This window comes from Heloderma suspectum, chromosome 10 (assembly GCF_057233095.1).
Source record: "Heloderma suspectum isolate Gila_16-S chromosome 10, 16-S_ref, whole genome shotgun sequence".
Taxonomy (NCBI): domain Eukaryota; kingdom Metazoa; phylum Chordata; class Lepidosauria; order Squamata; family Helodermatidae; genus Heloderma; species Heloderma suspectum.
The window spans coordinates 22,332,790-22,354,974 of record NC_139467.1 but is presented as its reverse complement, the minus strand read 5'-3'; the positions used below and the strand labels follow the sequence as shown (position 1 = coordinate 22,354,974).

At 42.7% G+C, this 22,185-nt stretch overlaps 1 protein-coding gene across 5 annotated transcripts in view; it reads right to left on the bottom strand.

Annotated features, from left to right (window-relative positions):
- The window catches only part of EYA3 (EYA transcriptional coactivator and phosphatase 3), a 90,930-nt gene that overhangs the window by 34,789 nt on the left and 33,956 nt on the right, over positions 1 to 22,185 (bottom strand). For 2 of the 5 annotated variants that reach the window (XM_084815532.1, XM_084815536.1), the window contains exons 2-6: positions 17,811 to 17,910; positions 4,903 to 4,946; positions 3,410 to 3,489; positions 1,557 to 1,623; positions 576 to 718 (exon numbers count right to left, since the gene is read on the bottom strand). In XM_084815532.1, the coding sequence (XP_084671658.1) occupies positions 576 to 718; positions 1,557 to 1,623; positions 3,410 to 3,489; positions 4,903 to 4,946; positions 17,811 to 17,843 (367 nt within the window). In that variant the 5' untranslated portion in view covers positions 17,844 to 17,910. Of the gene's footprint in view, positions 1 to 575; positions 719 to 1,556; positions 1,624 to 3,409; positions 3,490 to 4,138; positions 4,282 to 4,902; positions 4,947 to 11,072; positions 11,162 to 15,990; positions 16,066 to 17,810; positions 17,911 to 22,185 lie in introns of those variants that run through there. The other 3 variants (XM_084815533.1, XM_084815534.1, XM_084815535.1) reach the window with 3 other exon arrangements.

Below are 22,185 nucleotides of genomic sequence, written 5' to 3'. Positions count from 1 at the left end.
GACACCTTTTAAAAGAAGAAATTCATGATGCTTTTTCCACTGTTGTTGCAGTGCTGCCAAATTGTGGCTACATGTTTGGTGGAGCAGCAGCCTGCTCCCAAAGCCCCCAGCAGCCTTCAGGCCAGGGGGCAGTACTCGGGGAGGGAAGTGGGCACGGCCCACTGAGGGAGCCCAAGCCTCTGTGGGTCAGATGGGTAACCTCTGTGGCTCGGATTAGGCCTGTGGACCAGAGGTTGCCCACCCATGATGTTGTGCACATGTCCTTGTAGGTCCTTGTCCACCAACGTTCCCCAATCTAGTAGTACCCTCCAGAACTACAACTCCCATCACCCCCAGCCAGGATGACAATTCCCAGCATCCCCAGCCAGCATGGCCAATGGCATTGGGAACATAGCTAATAGTCCAACACAGCTAGAGGATACCAGGTTGGGGAAAGCTGATATACACGGTAAAAAAAACCCTACTACATCCATTTGTCACAGTCATATTTTCAGACATACAGGTAAAACATTTTAAGGGTACACTTTAAATGCACAATAAGTGCAGACATCCTCAGACAGCTTCTGCACACTTACCGAAAGGAGGTAGTCCATAGGCTTGGGTTGTCTGAGGATAAACAGCATAAGTCTGTGACTGCTGTAGTGCTTGGTACTGAGTCTGACCAGAATAAGAGGCCATCGTTTCAGACACAGGTACAGAAAGAACATGTGCATAGGGCCTGTTAAAAAACAAAAACAAAAAACAAAAATGCCTTGACATTAAGGGGTGTTATGAAGTAAACAGCCTGCTGAGTTGTACTGGGGAGAGGAGAGCCCTCCCACCCCCAAACTCAACTTGGCCATCAAGCTGACACCAGACACAGAGTCTGCCCAGGACAGGGACAATCACCTCCCCTTCGTCCTGATAATGTAATATTACTACAACATAAGAATTTTTAGAATTAGTCCCCGAGTTTGCCATTTTCCTCTTCCCTCCCCATCTTTTCCTTTTGTGTCACGTCTTTTAGACTGTACCCTAGCGGGCAAGGGCTATCTTGTTTTATGGATTGTACATAAGCTGCTCTGTGGGCCTTTTTGGCTGAAGACCAGGGTAAAAATGCTTATAACAACATCATAAGCACACTTGCTCCCTGGAGGAGAGAGAGGAAACTATGGCTATCTTCAGAAACATCACTGTAGCCAGAAAACCCAGGGATAGTGCTCAATGCCTAGAAATGCAGCCTACTCTGTCTCCCTACCTAAAAAAAAGAAAAGAAATGAAAAAACAAAGGAGGGGGCTTCGAGAAGGTATGCTCACAGCCAATTCCCCCTGCCCTCAATCTTTTAAACTACAAAGAGGTCACCCCTCTTGCTGTTTAAAGGATACTTTTAGGAATGATGGACAAAGATGCCATGGAACTGAGAGTGAATGCTGTGCTGTGAATGCAAACTGTCTATAGATTATTTTAATCTAAACAGCCCTTCACCCACTGAGTTACCCATTATGAAAGCTTAACTGTATTGAACATCTTGGAGAAATAAACAATTGAACATGCTGAATTCAACTATTCAACTTACTTTGCAGAATACATCTGTGAGGTATATTCATTTGATGACCTTGAGATGTAGTCAGTGCATGGCATAACTGCGAAATATATATACATACTTAATTACATGCAAATAATTAAGAACAATTTCTTAAAAGCTGTTAACACAAACAGCAAAGAGAAATGCTCTTTGTTACACAGTTGTATTTAGAGCTATGTGTTCCGATGCAAACAATACATATCTAAATCAGAACTGGAAGTTTTTACGCTCCTCCTCTCATGCATGTGGAGGAGAGGGGAGGAGAAGCGCAAGAGCATTTGTGATGATCCAAACCACGGTTTAGATCTGGGCCCCCCAACAGGTAGGGATGGGCAAAGAGCCCGGTTCGGGACAGGGTCCCACCACAGGGAAATCCGGGCTGCTTGAGGCCCCAGAGATTTCTCTGGAGCCCTTCCGCATCTGTTGGAGTTCATGGAGGCCGCTCTCCACTTTTTAAAAGATGGGATAGGCTAATGGCTATATTTACGTAAAAGTAGGTGCTTTACAGCCACAAATGATATAAACTACGCCATTTACAGCTGTAATTTTCCTGCAATAGGCTAATGGCAGCCAGCATTAGCCTAGAGTCTTTTCAAAAGCTGGACAGCCACTCCTGCAGGAACTGTTGCAGATGTGGAGGTGAGTGCAGCCGGTCTGCTGCAGACTTTGGAGGTTGGATTCTCTGGAATCTGGCCTCATCTGAGTCCGCAGCGGATTTCTCCAGCATCCCTACCAACAGGTACTGTGGACACCATTGCACCCAGTGTCTTCTAGCCGGACACCCACCAAGATCCTCTCGCAATTACAATATGCCTGGGGTAACTGCAAAGTGGAGCTCCTGGTTTACAGTCTCCAGCCATTTTCCTTTCCCCAGGATGCCTCTGGGCTTCACGTGGCCAGGTGCTTTGCTTTAGAGTGTACTGGCTGGGCTGCCTGCTAAAACGTCTCTCCTCTCCACACCAAAAGAAAGGAGAGAAAAAGAAAGGAAAAGGGCTCCTGCTACTGCCTGCCTAGTAAACTTGGGGAAGTGCTGTGAGGCAACCTGGAATCTGGCGGAGAGGGCTGTGCAGCAACCCAGGGTGGGTTCAGAAGGGTTGCGGGGCGACTAGAGAACTGGCATGAAGAGCTGTGATGCAACTTGGGGTGGGTTGGAAAGAACTGCAAAGTCACTGCGGGGCTGGCAGGGAGGACTGGGGGGTCATAGAGAAGGCTGCACAGCAACCTTGGAAGCTGGGGTATGAGTGGAGAAGGGAGGGATGTGTGTGTGCTCATGTGACGAATGAATGGGGTGTGTAAATGGGTGTCTGCAAATGGATGGGTATGTGGGGAAGGGGGTGACTGAGTGTGTGTGTAAGAGGAAGGAAAAGAGAGAGAGAGAAATACATAGTTTTGGGGTGATATAGAGGGAGAGAGAAAAGATGTGGCCCACCCACAAAAATTGCCAATTTTTTAATTTCTGTCTCAGCCCTAAGATACATGCGATCTCCTACTGAAGTTTCCTTTCAGCGGTTTCTACACCAAAACTCCCAAACAATTATTGTAAAACTTAAGAGAGCTTTAAAATGTATTTGGGGATTCTGTGGAGGCATTCCTGAGCAAATGAGCATGAGCCCCTACTGTAGCCTTCCACAACTGGGTCCCTTCCAGATGTTTTTGACTACAACTCCCAACATTACTGACCACTGGCCATGCTGGTTGGGGATGATGGGAGCTGAAGTCCAACCACTGGGATGGGATAGGCTATTGTATGCCTTTGGAAATTACAAGGATTTTTATGCACAATTCAGGTGCACAAACCCACCCAGTTCTTCTAATCAAGCACAAAGATAAAGAAGCCCACTTACTTTCATTGGACATGGACAGGTTTGAACCAAGGCTTGAGGATTCAGGTTTCTGATCACTACTGTCGGTGCTGTTTACTTGCCTGAAACAATCAATACAGATACAGGAGCTGTTACTAGACTTCGTAGTACAGAAGCACTTGCTCAGTTTGGACATGGTGCCAAACCATGGCTTGTGCTAGCCATAGTTAGGAAGCCACACCATGGTTTACACTTCCAGGCATACAGCAGGCAAACCCGGTGTTAGACGTGCTTGTCTGCTTCCATGTTCATTCTGCCCAGCAGTCAGCTTCACAGTTAGCACTGTGGTTTGCAAACAAGCTTCAAACTGTGGTTGAAATCAATGGGACTTATTTCAAGTATGTCTAAGTCTGAATCCAACCCAAAGTGTTTTCATGGATATCAAACAGCTCCTAGGAATCAACACAAACGGGATTATTGTATCCGTTTGAGCTGACATTTAACTGTAGCAAAAATGTTTGCCTGTTGATACGATACATAAATTAATGGAGTGGAAGAGACTCACTCTGGCATGGACTGGTGAGCCTCAGGCTTGTACACTCCCCCTCCGCTGCTTGTGACATGATGCGGTATCCTAGTTTGTACATACCACAGATTCCCATCTTCAGATGAAATGGGAAACTGCACTTTGTGACAAACCATGCCAAAAAGCTTTAAAACTCCTCCCCTTGCATGCACATGAGGGGAAAGAGGAGGTGGGAGTTCACTAACCTGAAGCCACACTTGCACATTCTGTGGTTTGTTGTTATGTCTGAATTGGTACACTGTATTCAATGGTAACTCCGTAGTAAGGGTGCTCAGGATTGTAGCCATAAAGTATGAGACGGTGAGATGGTTGAAGTTTCTTCTGATGTCTGAACCAACAACATCCAACAACCCATGGTTTGCGAGTGGCAGCCAAACCAGGATCTGAAACCACAGCTTGAAGGTGGTTTGAAAACTGCCACATTTTAGGCAAACTGTGATTTGACATTAAATCTGAACCGATAACCTACAGCTTGGGGGAAAACCCAGTCCATATGGCAAAGTGTTGCACACAACAGTTTCCACGTGGAGGAAGCCACCAAGGAGACAACTTTAAAGTAGTGGCTGTTGCGTGCGTGTTCAATGGCCCTTTCTCTATGAAATAATTTGATCCATGGGAGTGCTGCATCTGTCTTCTCTCTGCATTTGGCTCCAGCCTCTGCTCACCAAATTCGCACAAGGGTCTGGAAAAGAGAGTGCTCTTTTCTCTGATCACCATCTGTGAAATGTCAACAGGAGTGACCTACTTTACAGGATTGTTGTGACACTTAGTGACGTAAGGCTTGCAATGTCCAATAAAGACTAAAACAAGGCACAGGAAAAATACAGAGAGCAATAGCTCCCCCTAGCCCGCACTTTTAAAGAAAAAATACCCCCCCCCGCAAAATGATCCCAAACCTCACAGAAATTTGAAAAGCACCATTAAAACAATTGATTCAAGGATCACACACCTTAACAGCTGTTCGCCTGATTCCTGCATCTTAGCTTTTTTCATCTGCAGAGACAGATACGTTCAAAGATACCAGGTTAGTCAAATATTGCTGACACAACTCCTTACTACGAAGAAATGGCTCCACATTATTGGCAGTAAATAAAGGTACTTATGTTTGGCTAAATATCAACAATAGCAAATGAGTCACAAAGGCTCGGTTCAGACATAGTGGGAATGAGAATGAGTTGCGGTGAGCTTGAGGCTCATGTGCTTCTTCCTCCCCTTTCCTCTTCTTTCATGCCTGCGAGGTGATAGAAAGCTTCCATGTAAATTAACCACAGTTCCCCATGCCAACAAAATGCAGAGAACTGGTTTGTTTAAACGATGGTCAATGACAACAAGCCAGATTCAAATTACAGAGTTAAAACCTGAGTTGTTCCCACTGGTCATACTTTAAACAAACCACAGTTCTCAGAGTGTGGACATCATGGGGAACTGTGGCTAGTTTGAAACCAAAAGCTTCCCTTCATGGGAACAAATGGGTAGAGAAGGGAGTACGTGAGCCCAAGGCTTGCTATGGCTCATTCTCATAGTGGGAAACCAGCTCCCCGTCATGTCTGAATAGAGCCAACGTTTTTCAAAAAAGCAAGAACAGGTCATGCTTTTGGAATCTTCCTGGGCAGAAGATTGAATATCTGAATTACACCCCTCTTTGACCCATGGAGGGCAGGTTTACCAAAATTCTGATGGGCTTCAGCAAAGGATCACCCCTTCATGTTATCTCTAGGTGATTCTTAGAAAGCCAAGATCCTCAGGATGTTAAATTCTGAACCCAAAATCAAATTCTGTGTTTGCAACTAGAATCACACAGTCATGACTATGAGTTGTTGCAAACAAGAACTCTGCTTTGAGAAATCCTGAATCCTAAATATTCCAGCAGTGTTTATCATTGCTAAAGGTTAATTTAAAAAACCAGTTTTGGCAGTCAGCAAACTGGAAAGAATGGGGTTATTCGCATGTCACTGCGCACAAGCCGCTTCCAGTTTTCAGAAACAACCTACAAACGCCCCTTTTGTAGGTTGTTGGCATGACATCCGAACCCAGACACTTTGTGTTGTTTAACACATGAACAACCCAAAGTGTCCAAACAACACAAAGTGTCCTACAAATGGGAGGCTGTTAGGTTGTTTCTGAAAACCAGAAGCGGCTCACAGCCCCACAAATCATGAGTGTGATTTGGTAGCAAATCATCATAACCCATGATTTGCTGCCAAATGTGCTGCTGTGATATGCAAACCAGGTCAATAGGAAAAGTGGTTCCCAGGTCTCAGTGGTTCAATTCAGAATTCACAATAGTTTGAGCTGAGTTTCCAATTCTGGTTTGGAGAGCAAGCGCTAACCATAGTTTGAGAATTCAGACTTCATGTTAGGGCCCATGCTTTGAAGGATTGTTTGAACTAAGCCTATACTATCTGCTTCTACCTTTCCAATCTCACTTTAAAAATGGCAATGAAAGACCATCCTCTCTGGAAAGGATCTACCAAAGCTTTGCCATTAAGCCTTGTGCTCTAACAACAGGTACAGAGAAGACATTTTAAGTTTCCTGCATAGCTGACACGTGGCTAGATGCGTAAAATTTCCAGATATGTTGAAGCTATGGGGGGAAAATTGGTATTTTTCCTGGGTGGTTTGGGGGAAAACAGAAATTGGGGGGGGGGGAGGAAAATATACAACAATAATTATTGTTTTAGCACTCTTTACAGATCTGAAGTCACGTTAAAAGCAAAAATGTGTATTACTTGGCTTGTTCATAAAATTATCATTAACATTAAAAAAACATTTAAAAGTAAGCTCAGTACATTTGTAAGTGGTGTCTGAATAGACTATACTTTTAAAGTGAATATACCAACCATGATACTTTTATGAGCAAACCAAATTATATATAATAAATTTAGGTTCCTATTTTATGTCCAAAGGGAACTTCAGCAAGTAGTCCTTGAAATACCTGAGTCATCCTAGAAACCAGAAGAAGCAGGAAGAGCTTGAAGCAGAGAAAGATATATATATAGCATCTGTTCTGCTTTTTGAGGAATTGGTTGGGGTGGAGTTAAGGGAAATCTGGTCTGAAGGAAAAGCTATAGAGAGCTTATTTCGCTAGGGAAGACTCTCTTACCTATTAGGACTGGTAAAAAAACATATTAAAAACCTTTAAGCAATTTCAATCTATTTTTTGAAGAGTGACATTTTATTTCCTTTTCTAAAAATTCTCCTTAATAAACATGCTTTGTTCATTTTGAACATTGTCTCTAGTGCTGGTGTCATTCCCATGGCTACACCATAGGAACCAAACCACTTAGTTTCTTTTAGGTATGGAGGTTTTATTTTGGTAGTAGCAGTTAAAGGTTTTATAGCTGAGGCAGCATTCCCTAGCAGTGAGTTCTAATTGGAAGCTTTATTAAAAACTGTGGCAGTAAGTTCCATAGACCTAAGACTCAATATTTTTTAAAGAAACATAAATGAGACAACACACATAATATTCCATTGCATGTGGTGGCTGTGGCGAGAATAATATTTTTCCCCGTGACCCCAATATTTACAGAAATTTTACATCTCCAGTATTCCTATAAAAATCTTCGATTTATGTAGTTTTTAGAAATCACTTTGTAATGGCTGAGTGGCAAAATATGAACGTAACATCTTGTCTTAAACATTTTATCGTTCTGAAAGAAAATATTTCATAATCCAATATTGTTCAGTTTTTCAGAAAACAAACAAGAAGTCTCGGGGGGGGGAGTCTGCCTCCCCCCGCCGCCGAGCAAATGTCTCAGTTTTTTTCCCCAGACCTTCACTTCTCTACATGTGCCACAAGTCTATAGCAATTGCAATATGATAGCTATCTGTGCTGGAATAACAGCATTTAGTATTGGTGAAGTTATATTACATTACTAAGTCTGGGTTATTATGTCAATAAACGGAACGGATACAATCTAACCTTTTATTTAGAACACTTACATAAATGTTATGCCAGCTCATCCAAGGAAGCAGAAGAAATATCAGCCAAAACAGAACTGGCCACTTGGAGAAGCTGTTTACATTTTTAAAAAGCTCCTTCCTCAATTTTACCTAGTTTGGGATTCAAACCACTGGAAGCCCAACTATTTCCATGAACAGCTTCCTCTGCAGGAAAAATCCAACTCCTTTAAATAAACTGAACTCTGTTACTGTGAATATTCTGACAGTTGGAACTTTTTCAGAAAAACTGGGGAAGGCAAAAGGTAGAAAAGCCTACAAGTCGCAGAAGGGGCAGATAAAATCTCAAAGGCCAGAATCCAATGGGGCAATTCTCTTACAACCCACTACTTCTATTGCACAAGCAGCCCGCACCACTTGCACAATGGCGATTTATGGCTTCCGGGGCAACCTGAAATGAGACGAAACGCATGCTCCTGGTGGTTCCACATGGACCTATGGCCTAATTGGAGTCCACCAGGTGAAAAGCCTTCAGTGTGGTGGCCCCCTTCCTATGGAATTCCCTGCCTTTGGAGGTCAGGCAGTGCCAACATCATTTTGCTTCCGGTGCCTCCTGAAAACATTATTTCAGGAAGCCTTCCTTGAGTGACCAGCCACAGTTTCATCAGAACTTGGGTTATCAGAATTCTTTTTTAAAAATAGTAATTATTTTAACACAGTTTTTACTCCTTTATCCTATCTGCTGTTCATTGCTCCAAAATCTTTGGCTGTAGAGCAGTATGCAAATATTGTAAGTAAGTAAATAAATAAATAAATAAATTCTGGGAGGAGGCAGGTCGGCGGAGCTTGTTTTGAAGCTTCCTTAGGAGTTGCTAAATATCCCCGGTGTAAGCTGTAGGTCCCACTTGTGCAACAGAACTGGCAGAACCCACCACTTATGGAAAGCAATCAGTGCAGTGTAAAGGAATCAGTGAGAGGAATTAGCACTATTTTCTGGCATGGTGAGGCTCACCTTGAAAAGCGGTGGCAGTGGCAGATGGTTTCCCCCCTTTGTCATGTCGTTATTCCTCTGCTTCAAGAAACGGTGGCGCTCCTATCAGAGGTCCGGCAGCCATTTTCCCCTTGGAACACTGCTACATCATGACATATGGTTGGATCCAAACTTAGTCATACCTACAGTAGACCCACTGAAATAAATGGGTCTCATGTTAGTCATGACTGACTTAAGTCCTAAAGATTTTAATGGGTCTACATGAAGTATGACTTAAGTCTAGATCCAACCTATACTGCCAATTCCAAGGAGCATTTTGCGAGGAGGGGGGATATATGGTGGCTCTGGAGGCATCGTTCTGCCTCCCCAACAAGGTCCCTGGAACAAAACTGTTTCAATGATATAGCTTTATTTCAAGGGAGGCATTTTGTGTTGGGGGGGGGGGAGAATTGTTGCTTGGCATCAGTATTTATTTATTTATTACATTTATATCCCACCTTTCCTCCAAGGAGCCCAAGACAACATCTATGATCCTTCTCTCCATTTTACCCTCACAACAATCTTGTGAGGTAGGTTGGGCTGAGAGTCAGTGACTGGCCCAAAGTCACCCAATGAGCTTCATGGCCAAGTGGGGACTAGAACCTGGATCTCCCGAGTCCCAGTACAACACGCTAGCCACTACACCACACTGGCTTTCAAGACAAGTGTTGCTAGTGGCAAAGCAAAATTTAAAAGAAGAAAAAGCTTCTGCCACCAAAGCTTTCCAAGTTAAGTCCTCAGCCCCCGAAAATACTGAGATTCCTGCTGTGGGGGGGCGGGGTGGTTCCTATGGTGTAAGCATGGGAACGACACCACCAGTAGAGACAACTTTCAAAATGAACAAAAGATGTTTATATTAAGGAGAATTTTTAAGAAAAGGGAATAAAATGTCACTCTTCCAATAATAGGCTGAGATTGCTTAAAGGTTCTTAAATATGTTTGGTTACATTCCTAATAGATAAGAGAGTCTTCCAGCTAAATAAGCTCTCTTAATGGCTCTTCCCTCACTTTTGCAGCCTCTGATTGTGGTTTCAAATGGGGGAGGGGGAATATTCGGCTCAGCATTAGTACTCTCTATGTAGGAAAAAACCCACTTCCTTTCAATGTGAAGCAGAATTTAGAAGGCTATGAAACAGGCAGGATTCAATTATATTTATATCTTCTATAGTTTTCCAAATAACTGACTGAGGTAATCCCAGAAATAAATAAGTTATATATGCTAATAGGATATGTATGCTGAAAAAACTAACTAGAAATATCAAGGATATGACAAAAACAAAAGGCCTGTTTGTTATCAATTATTTTATCAACTCAGCCAAGAATTTTAGTGCTATGAAGAATTTTTATATATATATATATATTATCTCAACAGGTCAGTATAGATTTATAAAAGGCAGCAAATAACAGTACAATGCATGGTGCTCTCAATTTGGTGGAATATGACAATTAGGTCATGACAATTTGGTGGAATATGACATTAATAATATCCGTTGTTATTCCTTTGATGGTAGAAGAAGCAGGTTCCTGCTGAGACTGTAGATATTATTGAAACCTGTTTGAACTTCTGGCCTGTGGATCATATATGGTCTGCAGGGTTTCTCCATCTTGCCCACCAGCTTCACCCGTTCTCCTGGCAAGGCAAAGCTCTGATCTCCAATCAGCAACTGCTGCACAGTGAAAAATGTTTATATAGAAAAGGGGTGGGGAACCTTTTTCAGCCTGAAGGCTGAATTCCAATCTGGGAAAGGTATCAGGGTCCACACGCCATCTGGCAGGGCCTAAGGCAGAGTGAGCAGCGCCAAGATGTGATTCTTACCGAATTTAAGCCTACTCATAAGTAAGCAGGACAGCACCTTCATGTCTACTCAGAAGTAAGTAGGACTGAATCACACAGGAGCACTTTAAATTAGCGTCCCAAATACCAAGCCTCTGCACGTCTACTCAGAAGTAAGCATGAGCAATCCTCTGCATATCTACTCAGAAGTAAGCAGGACAAGTCTCAGACATAAGAAGGCCTGAATCACTCAGCAAGTTCCTCCCAAGGTCCTGCCCCCTGTCCTGATAGGGAAAAGTTCATCAGAAATAAGAGCTAGTGGGCTGGATGGGGAACCCTTGTGGGCCAGATGTTCCCCAAGCCTGACCTACATAGTACACTATTCCCAGAAATCCTCTCAGTTATATAGCATTACTTGGTATTTTCAGCTCTCTGATGGCATTTTCTCTGGGCATGGCTTTCTCCCATGTTGTACAATTATTTATTCCAAGAATTCTCCTTGCTTAGTTTAAGGCCAGATTCATGGATCCTATGCAAGACGATGGCCAACGTTTTGTCCTGGGCTCCAGTGATATACCATGTATTCAGATGTCATCCATGAAGACAATTGCTCCTTTTATGCCATTGAGGAGCTCTGTAATCTTCCTCTGAAAAATCTCAGAAGCGCTTGTGATTCCAAAAGGTAAACACTGAAAACAGAATCTCCCAAATAATGTGATAGATGTATTCAGTTTAGCACTCTGGTTTGCCAAAGGTATTTGTCAGAAACTGCTTGGGGTATCTAATCTGGAAAATACTTCGGCTTCTGCCATGTTCAGGGGAGGGACTTCTACCGCTGGAAGTACATATCTTTCTCTGGCTACAGCTTTATTAAAGTTTTAAAGATCTGCATCAGCCTTCTCCAACCTGATGCCCTCCAGATTTTTTGGACTACAACTCCCAACATTTCTGACCATTGGCCATACTGGCTGGGGGGGTTCATGGCAGCTGAAGTCTAAAACATCTGGCAGACACCAGATTGGGGAAGACTGATCTATACAGATGTGAATTTACCCATTTTTATTGATGACTGGGAGCACTGGTGCACAACATAGTGTAGGCTCAGTGATATCCTTAGTGATGCCATGTTCCTTCAGCATTTCCAGCTCCATTTGCACCTTGTGGAGTAAGGGAATTGTGATTCTGTGGGGTATCTGTACACTGTATGGTTTGGCATCAGGTCTTAAAACAATGTCCACAGGAGACCAAACATTTTTTCTATTTCTCCCACAGCTTTTGTAGTCCCATTCTGACAGCTACTCCACAACTGAGATCATCCAAGGATCACACCATCCTTGTATCACATGTGCAGTAAAACAGACGCTGCTCCTGTTCAAACTGCTTGTTTGTGTGGTAAACCATTTGAGACAGGGTAAGGTAGCCCCTGGGCCATGTGAACAATCTCTGCCTTATATAGGTAGGTCTTGGGGGGATGCTGGAATCCTGTGAAGGTCTCTCCTGAAATAACTGTGATATCAATTCCTGAATCTATTTTGAAATTAATGTTTATTTTGAAATTAATATGTATAAATAGTTTAACTATAATAGTATAACTCCAGGAAAGTTTAATGACTTTACAAAACAAGAAAAAATTGCCATCAAGTGCTTGGTCAGTTCTTGCATCATCTGGGTGTAATACACAAATAGCAAAATGCATTGCTGTTGTTGTTTTACTATTTCCTGCACTGTGCTCCTCTAGCTGGACAAACCTGTCTAATGTTATGAACCTTTCCACATGTTGGTATCTGAAAGGGCAGGCCTATTTATTTACTTACTTATAGGATTTATATACTGCTCTATATCTAATAGGATTCTCAAGCGGTGAACAATAAGAAAAGAAAAAAGAATTTAAAAAACAGAATTAAAATATTTAAAATTTTAACTGGGCCCACCCATGTAGCCGGTCATGCACTAGACCTTGTGTTTGTTTCTGGAGAAGCGGGGAGTGATCTGGAAGTCGGGGGTATATCCACCACCCCCTTGTCATGGTCAGATCACTATCTGGTGACATTGGACTTCTCGGTTCCACAACCCCTCCACGGGGGTGGAGGACCCATTAAAATGGTCCGCCCCAGGCGTCTTATGGATCCAAATGGATTCCTGAACGCCCTTGGGGATTCTCTGGGACACACCAATGGCCACTCGGTCGAGACCCTGGTGGGTGGCTGGAATGCCGCAATCACTGGGGCATTAGATCAGGTGGCTCTGAAACGCCCTCTCCCCCTGAACAGAGCTCGGACTGCACCATGGTTCAATCTGCGGTTACGAGCTCTGAAACAGGAGGTGAGACGGCTAGAGCGCCGGTGGCAGAAGTCTCGCTCCAAAGACGATCAGACATGGGCTAGAGCTGTATCTTCAGCCTATCACGTGGCGGTGAAGGCAGCAAAAAAGGAATATTATGCTGCCTCTATCACGTCCGCAGAGTGCTGTCCCAGGAGGCTGTTCCAAGTGGTCCGGAGCCTGGTCGGTCCAGTGGCTCCTGAACCACTGGAGCATTCTAAGGCCTCCTGTGAGGCCTTGGCAAGGCACTTCGCAGATAAAATTCATCAGATTAGGTGTGTTACTCTGCACGCTGTGGATACAGTTAGTGAGCAAGAGGCGGCCTGTGGCAAACCGGTTTTGTGGGATCGGTTACAGCTTCTTCCTCCTGATGAAGTGGACAAGGTGCTTTCATCTGTAAGGCCTACCACCTGCTTACTTGATCCTTGCCCATCTTGGCTCATAATGGGCTGCAGAGAGAGACTGGGTGAGGGGATCAGGGCAGTGGTGAATGCCTCCCTTGAGGAGGGAGTGATGCCATCAGCCCTCAAGGAGGCAGTGGTAAGACCGCTCTTAAAGAAGCCCTCCTTGGATCCTCAAGTTCTGAACAACTTTCGCCTAGTCTCAAATCTGCCATTTTGGGGCAAGGTTATTGAGCGGGTGGCGGCGATGCAGTTGAAGGCACACTTGGAAGAAACTGATTATCTAGACCCATTTCAGTCGGGCTTCAGGCCTGGGCATGGGACAGAAACGGCCTTGGTCGCCTTGGTAGATGTTATGAGGAGGGCTTTGGAAAGGGGTGAATGCTCCTTCCTTGTTCTCCTCGACCTCTTGTTCTCCTCGACCTCTCAGCGGCTTTTGATACCGTTGACCACGGTATCCTCCTGGACCGCCTGGAGGGGTTGGGCATTGGAGACACCGTATTGCGGTGGTTCCGGTCCTTCCTCTCCGGCAAGTACCAGAGGGTAGCACTGGGAGAGGACGTTTCGGACCCGTGGCCACTCACTTGTGGGGTGACACAGGGTTCCATCCTCTCCCCGATGCTATTTAACATCTATGTGAAGCCGCTGGGGGCTATCATCAGGAGGTTTGGGGTGCGGTGTCATCAATATGCGGATGACACGCAGCTCTACCTCTCGTTCAAATCTTCACCAAGGTTGGCCGTAGAATCCCTGTCCAAATGTCTGGAGACGGTGAGTGGCTGGATGGGGAGGAATAAGCTGAAGCTGAACCCTGACAAGACCGAGGTACTTTTGGTGGGAGACAAGAGGAGGCTGGGGGATGTTGACCTGTTGTTGAATGGGGTACAGCTACCCTTGAAAGACAAGATCCGCAGCCTGGGGGTCATTTTGGACTCACAGCTGTCCACGGAGGCTCAGGTGTCAGCTGTGAGCCGGACAGCGCTGTATCAACTCCATCTGATATGGCGGCTGCGCCCCTTCCTTCCCGACCATCTGCTCCCATCGGTAGTACATGCCCTGGTCTCCCCTCATTTAGACTACTGTAATGCGCTCTATGTGGGGTTACCCTTGAAGACGGTTCGGAAGCTGCAGCTGGTACAGAACGCGGCGGCTCACCTGATTAAAGGCAGCTGCCGGCGAGATCACATCACTCCAGTGCTGAAGGAGTTGCACTGGTTACCAGTTGTTTTCCGGGCCAAACTCAAGGTGTTGGTTTTGACCTTTAAAACCCTATATGGTTTCGTACCTAGCCTATCTTAAGGAGCGCCTCCAGCAACACCAGACAGGCCGCTTAACAAGATCAGCTTCGGATGGCCTTCTCTCTGTCCCATCAGCCAGGACAGCTAGATTGGTGGGGACGAGGGAGAGGGCCTTTTCTGTTGTGGCCCCCACTCTGTGGAACTCCCTCCCTAGGGAACTCCGCCATGCCCCCTCTTTAATGAACTTCCATCGTGCATTAAAAACGTGGTTGTTCAGGCAGGCATTTGGGGTGGGTTAGGGTATTTTAGAAAATGTTTTTACTGTAGAATTGTATTGTTTTAAACTGTTTTATTGTACGATATACATCGCCCAGAGTGGCTGGGTGACCAGCCAGTTGGGCAATTAATAAATTTAATAATAAATAAATAATAAATAAAATAATAAAATCAAATTCTGCCAATAAAACTGCAGCTGATCAGTCAAGGAAGGCTTGTTTAAATAATAATGTCTTCAGCAGCCACCAAAAACAAAACATTGGTGCCTGCCTAATATAAACAGGCAGGGAGTTCCACACAGATGGAGCCAACACAGTGAAGGCTCTACTCCAAGTGGACTCCAAATGGACAGCAGTTCATGTGGAACCATTAGGAGTGCCTCCTCTGATGACCTCAGTGACTGGTAAGGGAGAAGGCTCTCTTTCAAATACCCTGGTCCCAAGTTGTTTATACACCAATAACAAAGCCTTAAATTTGGCTCAGTAGCAAACAGGCAGCCAGTGAAGGTCCCTCAGCAATGGAGTTACATGCTGAAAAGGGGTGGCTCCCAAGACTTTTTTTTTTTTGGCTACAGAGTGCTTTTAAAATTGCTTTTTCTGGCCTTTCCTTTGCCCTTTTTTCTTTTTGGACAGAAACATGAGGAGTGCTTGTGCTGCTGCTTCTAGTATCTGTGGAGCAGAGGTTACGTCTTCCAAGTCACTCAAGTGTTGCAGTTGCTCCCTGTTCTGGGTTTTGGTCCACTCTCATTGCCTTGTGACCTCTATAGCTTTGTGAAGAGTTTAGTCCTCTATTTGCTCCATTCCCCTCCTCCACCGAAAACCCTTTGACTAGAATTCTAAGAACCAGTCTCCATCTAAGGGGTTCCTGTTTTTTTAATCAGCAAACTCACAGTATTCAGCCTGTTCATACAAAGCCACAACAAATGGCTCAACCATTTTGCCAGGTTTCTGGGCTCTTTGAAAGAAGCGGGTCCTCTCATAAACTACATTCCTCTTGGGGATGAAATGAGGAGAACGTTCCCATAGCTGTGCTTATGGCCCTCTTCAGGTTTATAAATACTGCTGGCATCTTTTGCCATAGCATGAAGGAGTGAACTTACTTGCATAATTCCTGCCTCTTTGTGGCCAGGCAAAAGCAAATCTTTCTTCCCATTCAGGTCTTGCTGCTGGATTAATAAAGCTGAAGGCTTCCGATGAAGGGAACTGTCCCGTTTTCTTTGTCTTGTTAGGAATCCATCGGTTTAAAACTTAACTTCTGACACTTTGTCAGAAAGCTAAGCAAGACTTGACTGCCTCTCTCCAACTAGAACTGCAACAGGAAACTGCTGACTCCAGCAAGATACAACTAAGTCCAATGCCACCTAGTGACTAAACTATATAATGACACTATCCACATAGCATTTACATTCAGGGATGGGGGAGGCATAGTGTTGGAAATGCCCACACTTTTTTACTTTCTTCCCTAAAGTTTATAACTCTTAATGTTGATAGAAATACAATACAAATCTATCTTAATAAAAAAGGGAAGAGAAATACTGCAAAAGTGCTGAGCTTCCCAACATCGAGAAAGAATACAGGATTCCCCAAACCCCACACAATAAGCTTCCGGGTGCAATGGAGGACACTGTTTAATTCACAAAGCTCTCTCAAATGTGGAACTTAATTAACTTAGAGATTACATCTGCCAATACGCACCTTCTTAAGAATTATTATTATCCAAAGAGCTGCTGCTGGCAGCCCCAAAATGGCATATTTGTAAACCAGGGAAAAGAAATTTCCATAGAGAGCTCATACATTCAAAACCCTATGCCTCAATACTCTGAGTTCTAAATTGTTGACCTTCAAGTTATAGCACAAGAAAGTGATGCTCTCAAGGTCAGAACAGAGGGTTCTCTGGAGTTTAATCTTTCATCCTTTATTTTTGGATCCACTCTGGTTATCGCCCAGCCCACAGTTCCACATACTTTACATCAGGGGTGGGCAGACGGTAGACCTGGATCTACTGGTAGATCTGGGTGTGATTTGAAATAGATCGGCAAGATTTTCTGACTTCCAATAGCTGCAACAAAACTCCTGCACAAATTATGCTACTTAAATTAAGAAAACACAGCGTGATCAGGAATGGATTTTGATGTGTAAGAATTGTGAGCTCTCTTCAAGACAAATTCCTAGGCTGAAAATTCTTTAATTCTGACAGTGTATCTTTTGCACCAGGGTCCAGTTGGTGGAGCTTGGGATTCTACTAAAACAAAACAAAAAACAGAAGTTGATCCTGCAAGCCTGAAGTCTGCCCACTCCTGCTTTACATTCTACTGAAATAAACTAAAATATATAACTAGGCTAAGAAACAGCCTTTTGTGTGTTAATTAGGTACAAATGCTAAGAGTTCTTTATGAACCAAGCACTGCTAAAAAGCAAAATTGTTCTTATTAACTATTATCATAATAATTGTAAGCAATATTTATTTAGTTTTACAAGGTAAGCACTTTCTGCCTGCATTTTTCACATGTGAGAAGTTGCTATGCCAAAGCTGCAGCTTCCAATTGTCAGCAAACAGTAACTCCCCTCACTCTCACGACAGCTAGACTCTAAATTTAAAACTTCACTTTCCTGCAACAATACATCACAGAACAATCAAATTAATAGGGGGTTTAAGGTGTAACGTTTAAGTAATATCTGCAAATGGCTTCTGCAATGTCTTTTCCTGAAAAAAAAAATCATTAAAATATTTTGAATATTTTATGATAATATAAATGACCTGTCTATGAACTGCTGACCCCCAATAAAAATTCTGTTTCAACTCCTGTAAACAACATAGGACACAGAATCAATGTGCATTTTCTAGAAGACTCACCACACGTTCATGTGAAAAACAAAGACCTTTTTTCTATGCCTCTTGAAGTTTCTTTTCTATACTCACAGGCTGTTCTGTTAAGTCTTGAACCTCTTCCATGGATGCAAGTCTTTTCAAAATTGCTCCGACATGCAAAATGTGCGTCCTCCTCTGCTGTCTTCAAAGCCTACAACGAAAGGTGTCCATAGCTTTATGTACTTTTGGAAGCGCTTATCACTTAGGCTATCTGTGACAATAGTCGTATCTAATGTGCCGTTTTCTAAACATATGTGGGCTTTTCCAAAATAAAGAGAGACCAGACTCAGGTATTGGGGAGATGGGGAGAAGAGGGTGGAGCAAAGATTTACCATTAAGCCCCAAGCTACAATAGGTAGGGCAAGGTAACGAAACCCATGTGTATGTGTGCGCCCAGCGGCACGTGGCACATTGGCACTTCATTTCTCTTGCTACACAGTCACTGCAGAAGCCAACGTATTCAGTGTTTTCAAAATGGCCACGTGTGGGGCACTTGTAAAAATACTTCAGGATTACCAGATTTACATTAAAATGATAAAGTCCAGGCCATGTTGTCGGTGAACGCTACGATACAATCTAACCTGATTTAATTTAGAGCACTTACATAACTGTCACACACGTGCGCGTACATATACATAAACACTAGCTAGGACAAAAAGTTAATCTCAGAACGTTTCTACAAGCAAGATTGCTCACTGCCACATTTGCTGCTTTAACTGCCTGCTTTAAAATGGTCAAAAAGTCAGACTTTAAAACTGTACTGTCAGGAGGACCCAAAGCCCAGTCTATGTACAAAGGTTCTCCTTTGGGAAGTGTCCTAAAAATATAATCAAAGTTTGAGGGTCTTCCCGTGCAGCACCCACGGGTGAAAGCGACTACTGGGAGAAAGAAAAAACAGACACACACAAGCACTCCTCGCTGGACCACAGACACAGATTTTAAAAGGTTAAAAAGCATTTCCCTCCAGGCCTGTAAAATTATATAGTTGAAAAAGAAAGTAAATAAATAAATAAATAAATAAATAAATATTTATATCCTGTTCATCTACTGTTAACCAACAAAATACTAAGGGTGCAACCTCAGGCATGTTTACACAGCAAAAAGTCCCACAACTCCCAGTTTTCCCCAGCCAGCATAGCTGGGAGTTGCAGGACTTTCTGCTGTCTAAACATGCATAGGATTGTGCCCTTAGGAATAAAAAATAAACAGAATTAAAACAACCATCTATAAAAGGGAACAATTAAAACAATTAAGAAGAGCAACAAAGCTAGATCTTAAAAAACAAAACATGTTTTTAACTTCTGCCTGAAAAAAGCAGGGAGGGAGCCATGCAAATCACACTCCAATTTCAATACTATGGTGCCACCACCAAGAAGGTATGGTCTCTTGTGCTTGTGCACATCTCCAGACATGATGATGGCACAGAAAGCAGGAGCTCCAAAGTACATCTTAAAATCCAGGCAAGGTTGATATTTTCCAAACAATCCATTATTAATTTATGGAATTCAACGCCACAAGATGTGGTGATAGCCACTAGCTTCAAAGGGCTTCAAAGGGGGGGATTAGACGAATTCATAGGGGCAAAAAAGTATTATCAGTGGTTATTTCTCAAAATGTGGACCCCTCCAGGTTCAGTCAGTACATCTCTGAATATTATTTGTGGGGCAGAAGGGGAGGACTATTGTCTTCAGGCCCTTCTTGTGGACTTCCCAGAAGCATCTGGTGGTCCACCAGAAAGAGACTGCTGGACAAGATGAATCTTTGGTCTGATCCAGCAGGACTCTTCTTAAGTTCTTATTTATTTATTTGCCACTTTTCAGCTCAAAAAAATTATAATAATAAAAATGCAGGTAAACTAAACAACAAGAAAAACCAACAATCTGGTTAGAGTGCAACAGAAGGATTCAACCAAAGGCCAACTTAAAAAAAAAAGAAGTCTTGCAATCCCTGCAAAAAGTCATTTTCAGGGCCTTTTTAGTGGTGGTCTCATGGATGGGGAACTCCCCCGGGGGAAATGCACCAAGAATCCTCTCTCACCATCTACAAATAGTGAGACTGGTTAAGTCTTTTTGTAGCTAAGTTCGCTCTTAGATTTACTGATATGCTTTATAATATAATTTATAATATATTTTATAATGTTCGTATTTAATGTTTTATTGCCTATATTGTGAAGTGTAAATTTAAAAAGTAAGAAGGTAAATAATTAAATAAATGTCCTAGCCTAACCTTCCTATGCTGCATACTCTCAGAACTCAATGAGAAATAACACTGGAAGTAATTTCATTTTTAAAGAATGTGAAATGTATTATATGCACATAAACATACTTTGGGCCCTGTCCCTGCCTCCAAAATAGCACACTGGATTGTACCCTTACAGAATAGAACCAGAAACGCCCCCTATTTGCAGTATCGGTCTTTGGAGTTTCAGCCAGACCTTTTCAAAGGGCAGTAAAACTAAGATAAGACATTTTGGGAAACCGAACACTTGGCTCTCAGCATCCATCTGAAGAAACATGTCTCTATAGAATGCCAAATAGGACATATGTCTCCAAAATCAAAACCTCTCCTCTCCAGATTAAGACAACAAAGTAGAAGGTTCAGATCAATCTCTCTTGAACACTAGATTTTATTAAGACCTTGAATCAGAAGCCAAAATAATATGAACTGCAGGATGGAGAATACCACCCATGCTTTTCATAACAAACTTATGAGGTAGGTTTCTGCCTCCTTCATGTAGGAATGTCGTGGGGCGGGGGGGCCAAGATGGATAACACTATACATTGCAGAGTTAGGCTGTCACTTCCTACTCTTCCTTTCCATATCCCTGGTCAACCTGAACACGGAGTTTATATAGCCGATCTCTCCTTTTATTTACTTCAGCTAACTTAATTACAAAAGCATTAGAATGAAATTTTAGTAAGCATACTCCTCATCTTCCAGCCCTTTCTAGCATGATGAATCTTGATTCCTCTGGCTCTGTATTTACTGTATGCCACTATCACCATGGTGCCTGGCCAGTTTTATCTATTAAATGAGCTAATCTACTAGGAACGTTTTGGCTGGACTACATGATTTTTGCTTGAGATACCAGCCCCTACAACTGCTGGAACATTTGAAGGACCCTTCATAGTGAAATCTCAGCTACACAGACCATTTCCATGTCCTTGTAAAAAGATAAAATAACTTTACCTGCACTCTTCTCCATCCTGCTCAGTTTTATATGCATCGGGGGTGGGGGGTAAGAAGGTATAAGAAAAAAGAACTGTCCCAAGCCACAAGTGATAGAAACAATATAAAGATTAGAGATTTGAAGGCCTGGGGAAAAAAACTGGGGGCAAACAGAAAAAATGACATTTGTTTTTGAGGGCCTTATTTTCTCCTTAGGGGAAAAAGGGGGGGAAATGGGAGGGGGGTGCCAGTCCTTCACATCTCTAATAAAGATAAGAGTGAAATTTACTGAAACACTGCAATATTTTAAAATTACTTACTTATTTAAAATATTTCTATTTACATTACATATGTTAAACATAGAATGACAATAAATAGTGACAATAACTATATGATAAAACCAGCAGCCATAAATAGATCCAACTGCTCAATCCTATACATATCTACTCGAAAGTATACCCCACTGTGTTGAATGAGACTTATCCCCAGGAAAGTGAGTATAGCATTGCATCCTAAAATGCTTAAAATGCATATGAGAATTTTTTTTAGTTGCCTGGTACTTAAAAAGAAAAGAAAAAATGAAAGTTTGTGCCACTGGCAAGTGAGCCTTCTTGGGAAGGACATTCCAAAATTGGGGTGCTACAGCAAAAGGGGGCCTTCTTCTCATTGTCAAATCCCTCACCTCTGACAGTATACACAGAGAAAAGGGCCTCAGCAGATGACCTACAAAATTTTATTTAAAAAAACAGTAAGAGGATATATATAAATCAGCCAGACAAACACTGCAAATTGTCTTCAAACTCCCCACAGAAGAGTTAAAATTTAAAAGCAAATTATTTTACTGAACATGTCTGTTGACAATCTTATTACTCATTGCTTTCACTTAAAGTCACTCTGTGGCTCCATTAGGATTTGTAAGATCAATTATCAGCAGTGTGTGTCCGCATCAGGATTGGTAAGATTGTTTATCATCACAAATGTCTACTGGGCATTAGGATCTGTAAGACTGTTTATCAACAATTTGCTTTTAAATTTTAACTCTTGAATGGAGAGTTTTCAGAGTTTATTTTAATATTTTGGGAGCATATATTTTACATTGAAATATTTCAGCAATTTTGGCCATTACCTTTCTAACTTTCTAAAGTGCCAGGAAAAATACAGAGCTGCTTATTTTATAAGTAAACTCTCTGGACTGTAAACAAATTGACTGAGAACTGACCTTGTTTGCAATGTACTGGAAAAGAAAGTTCCAATATAA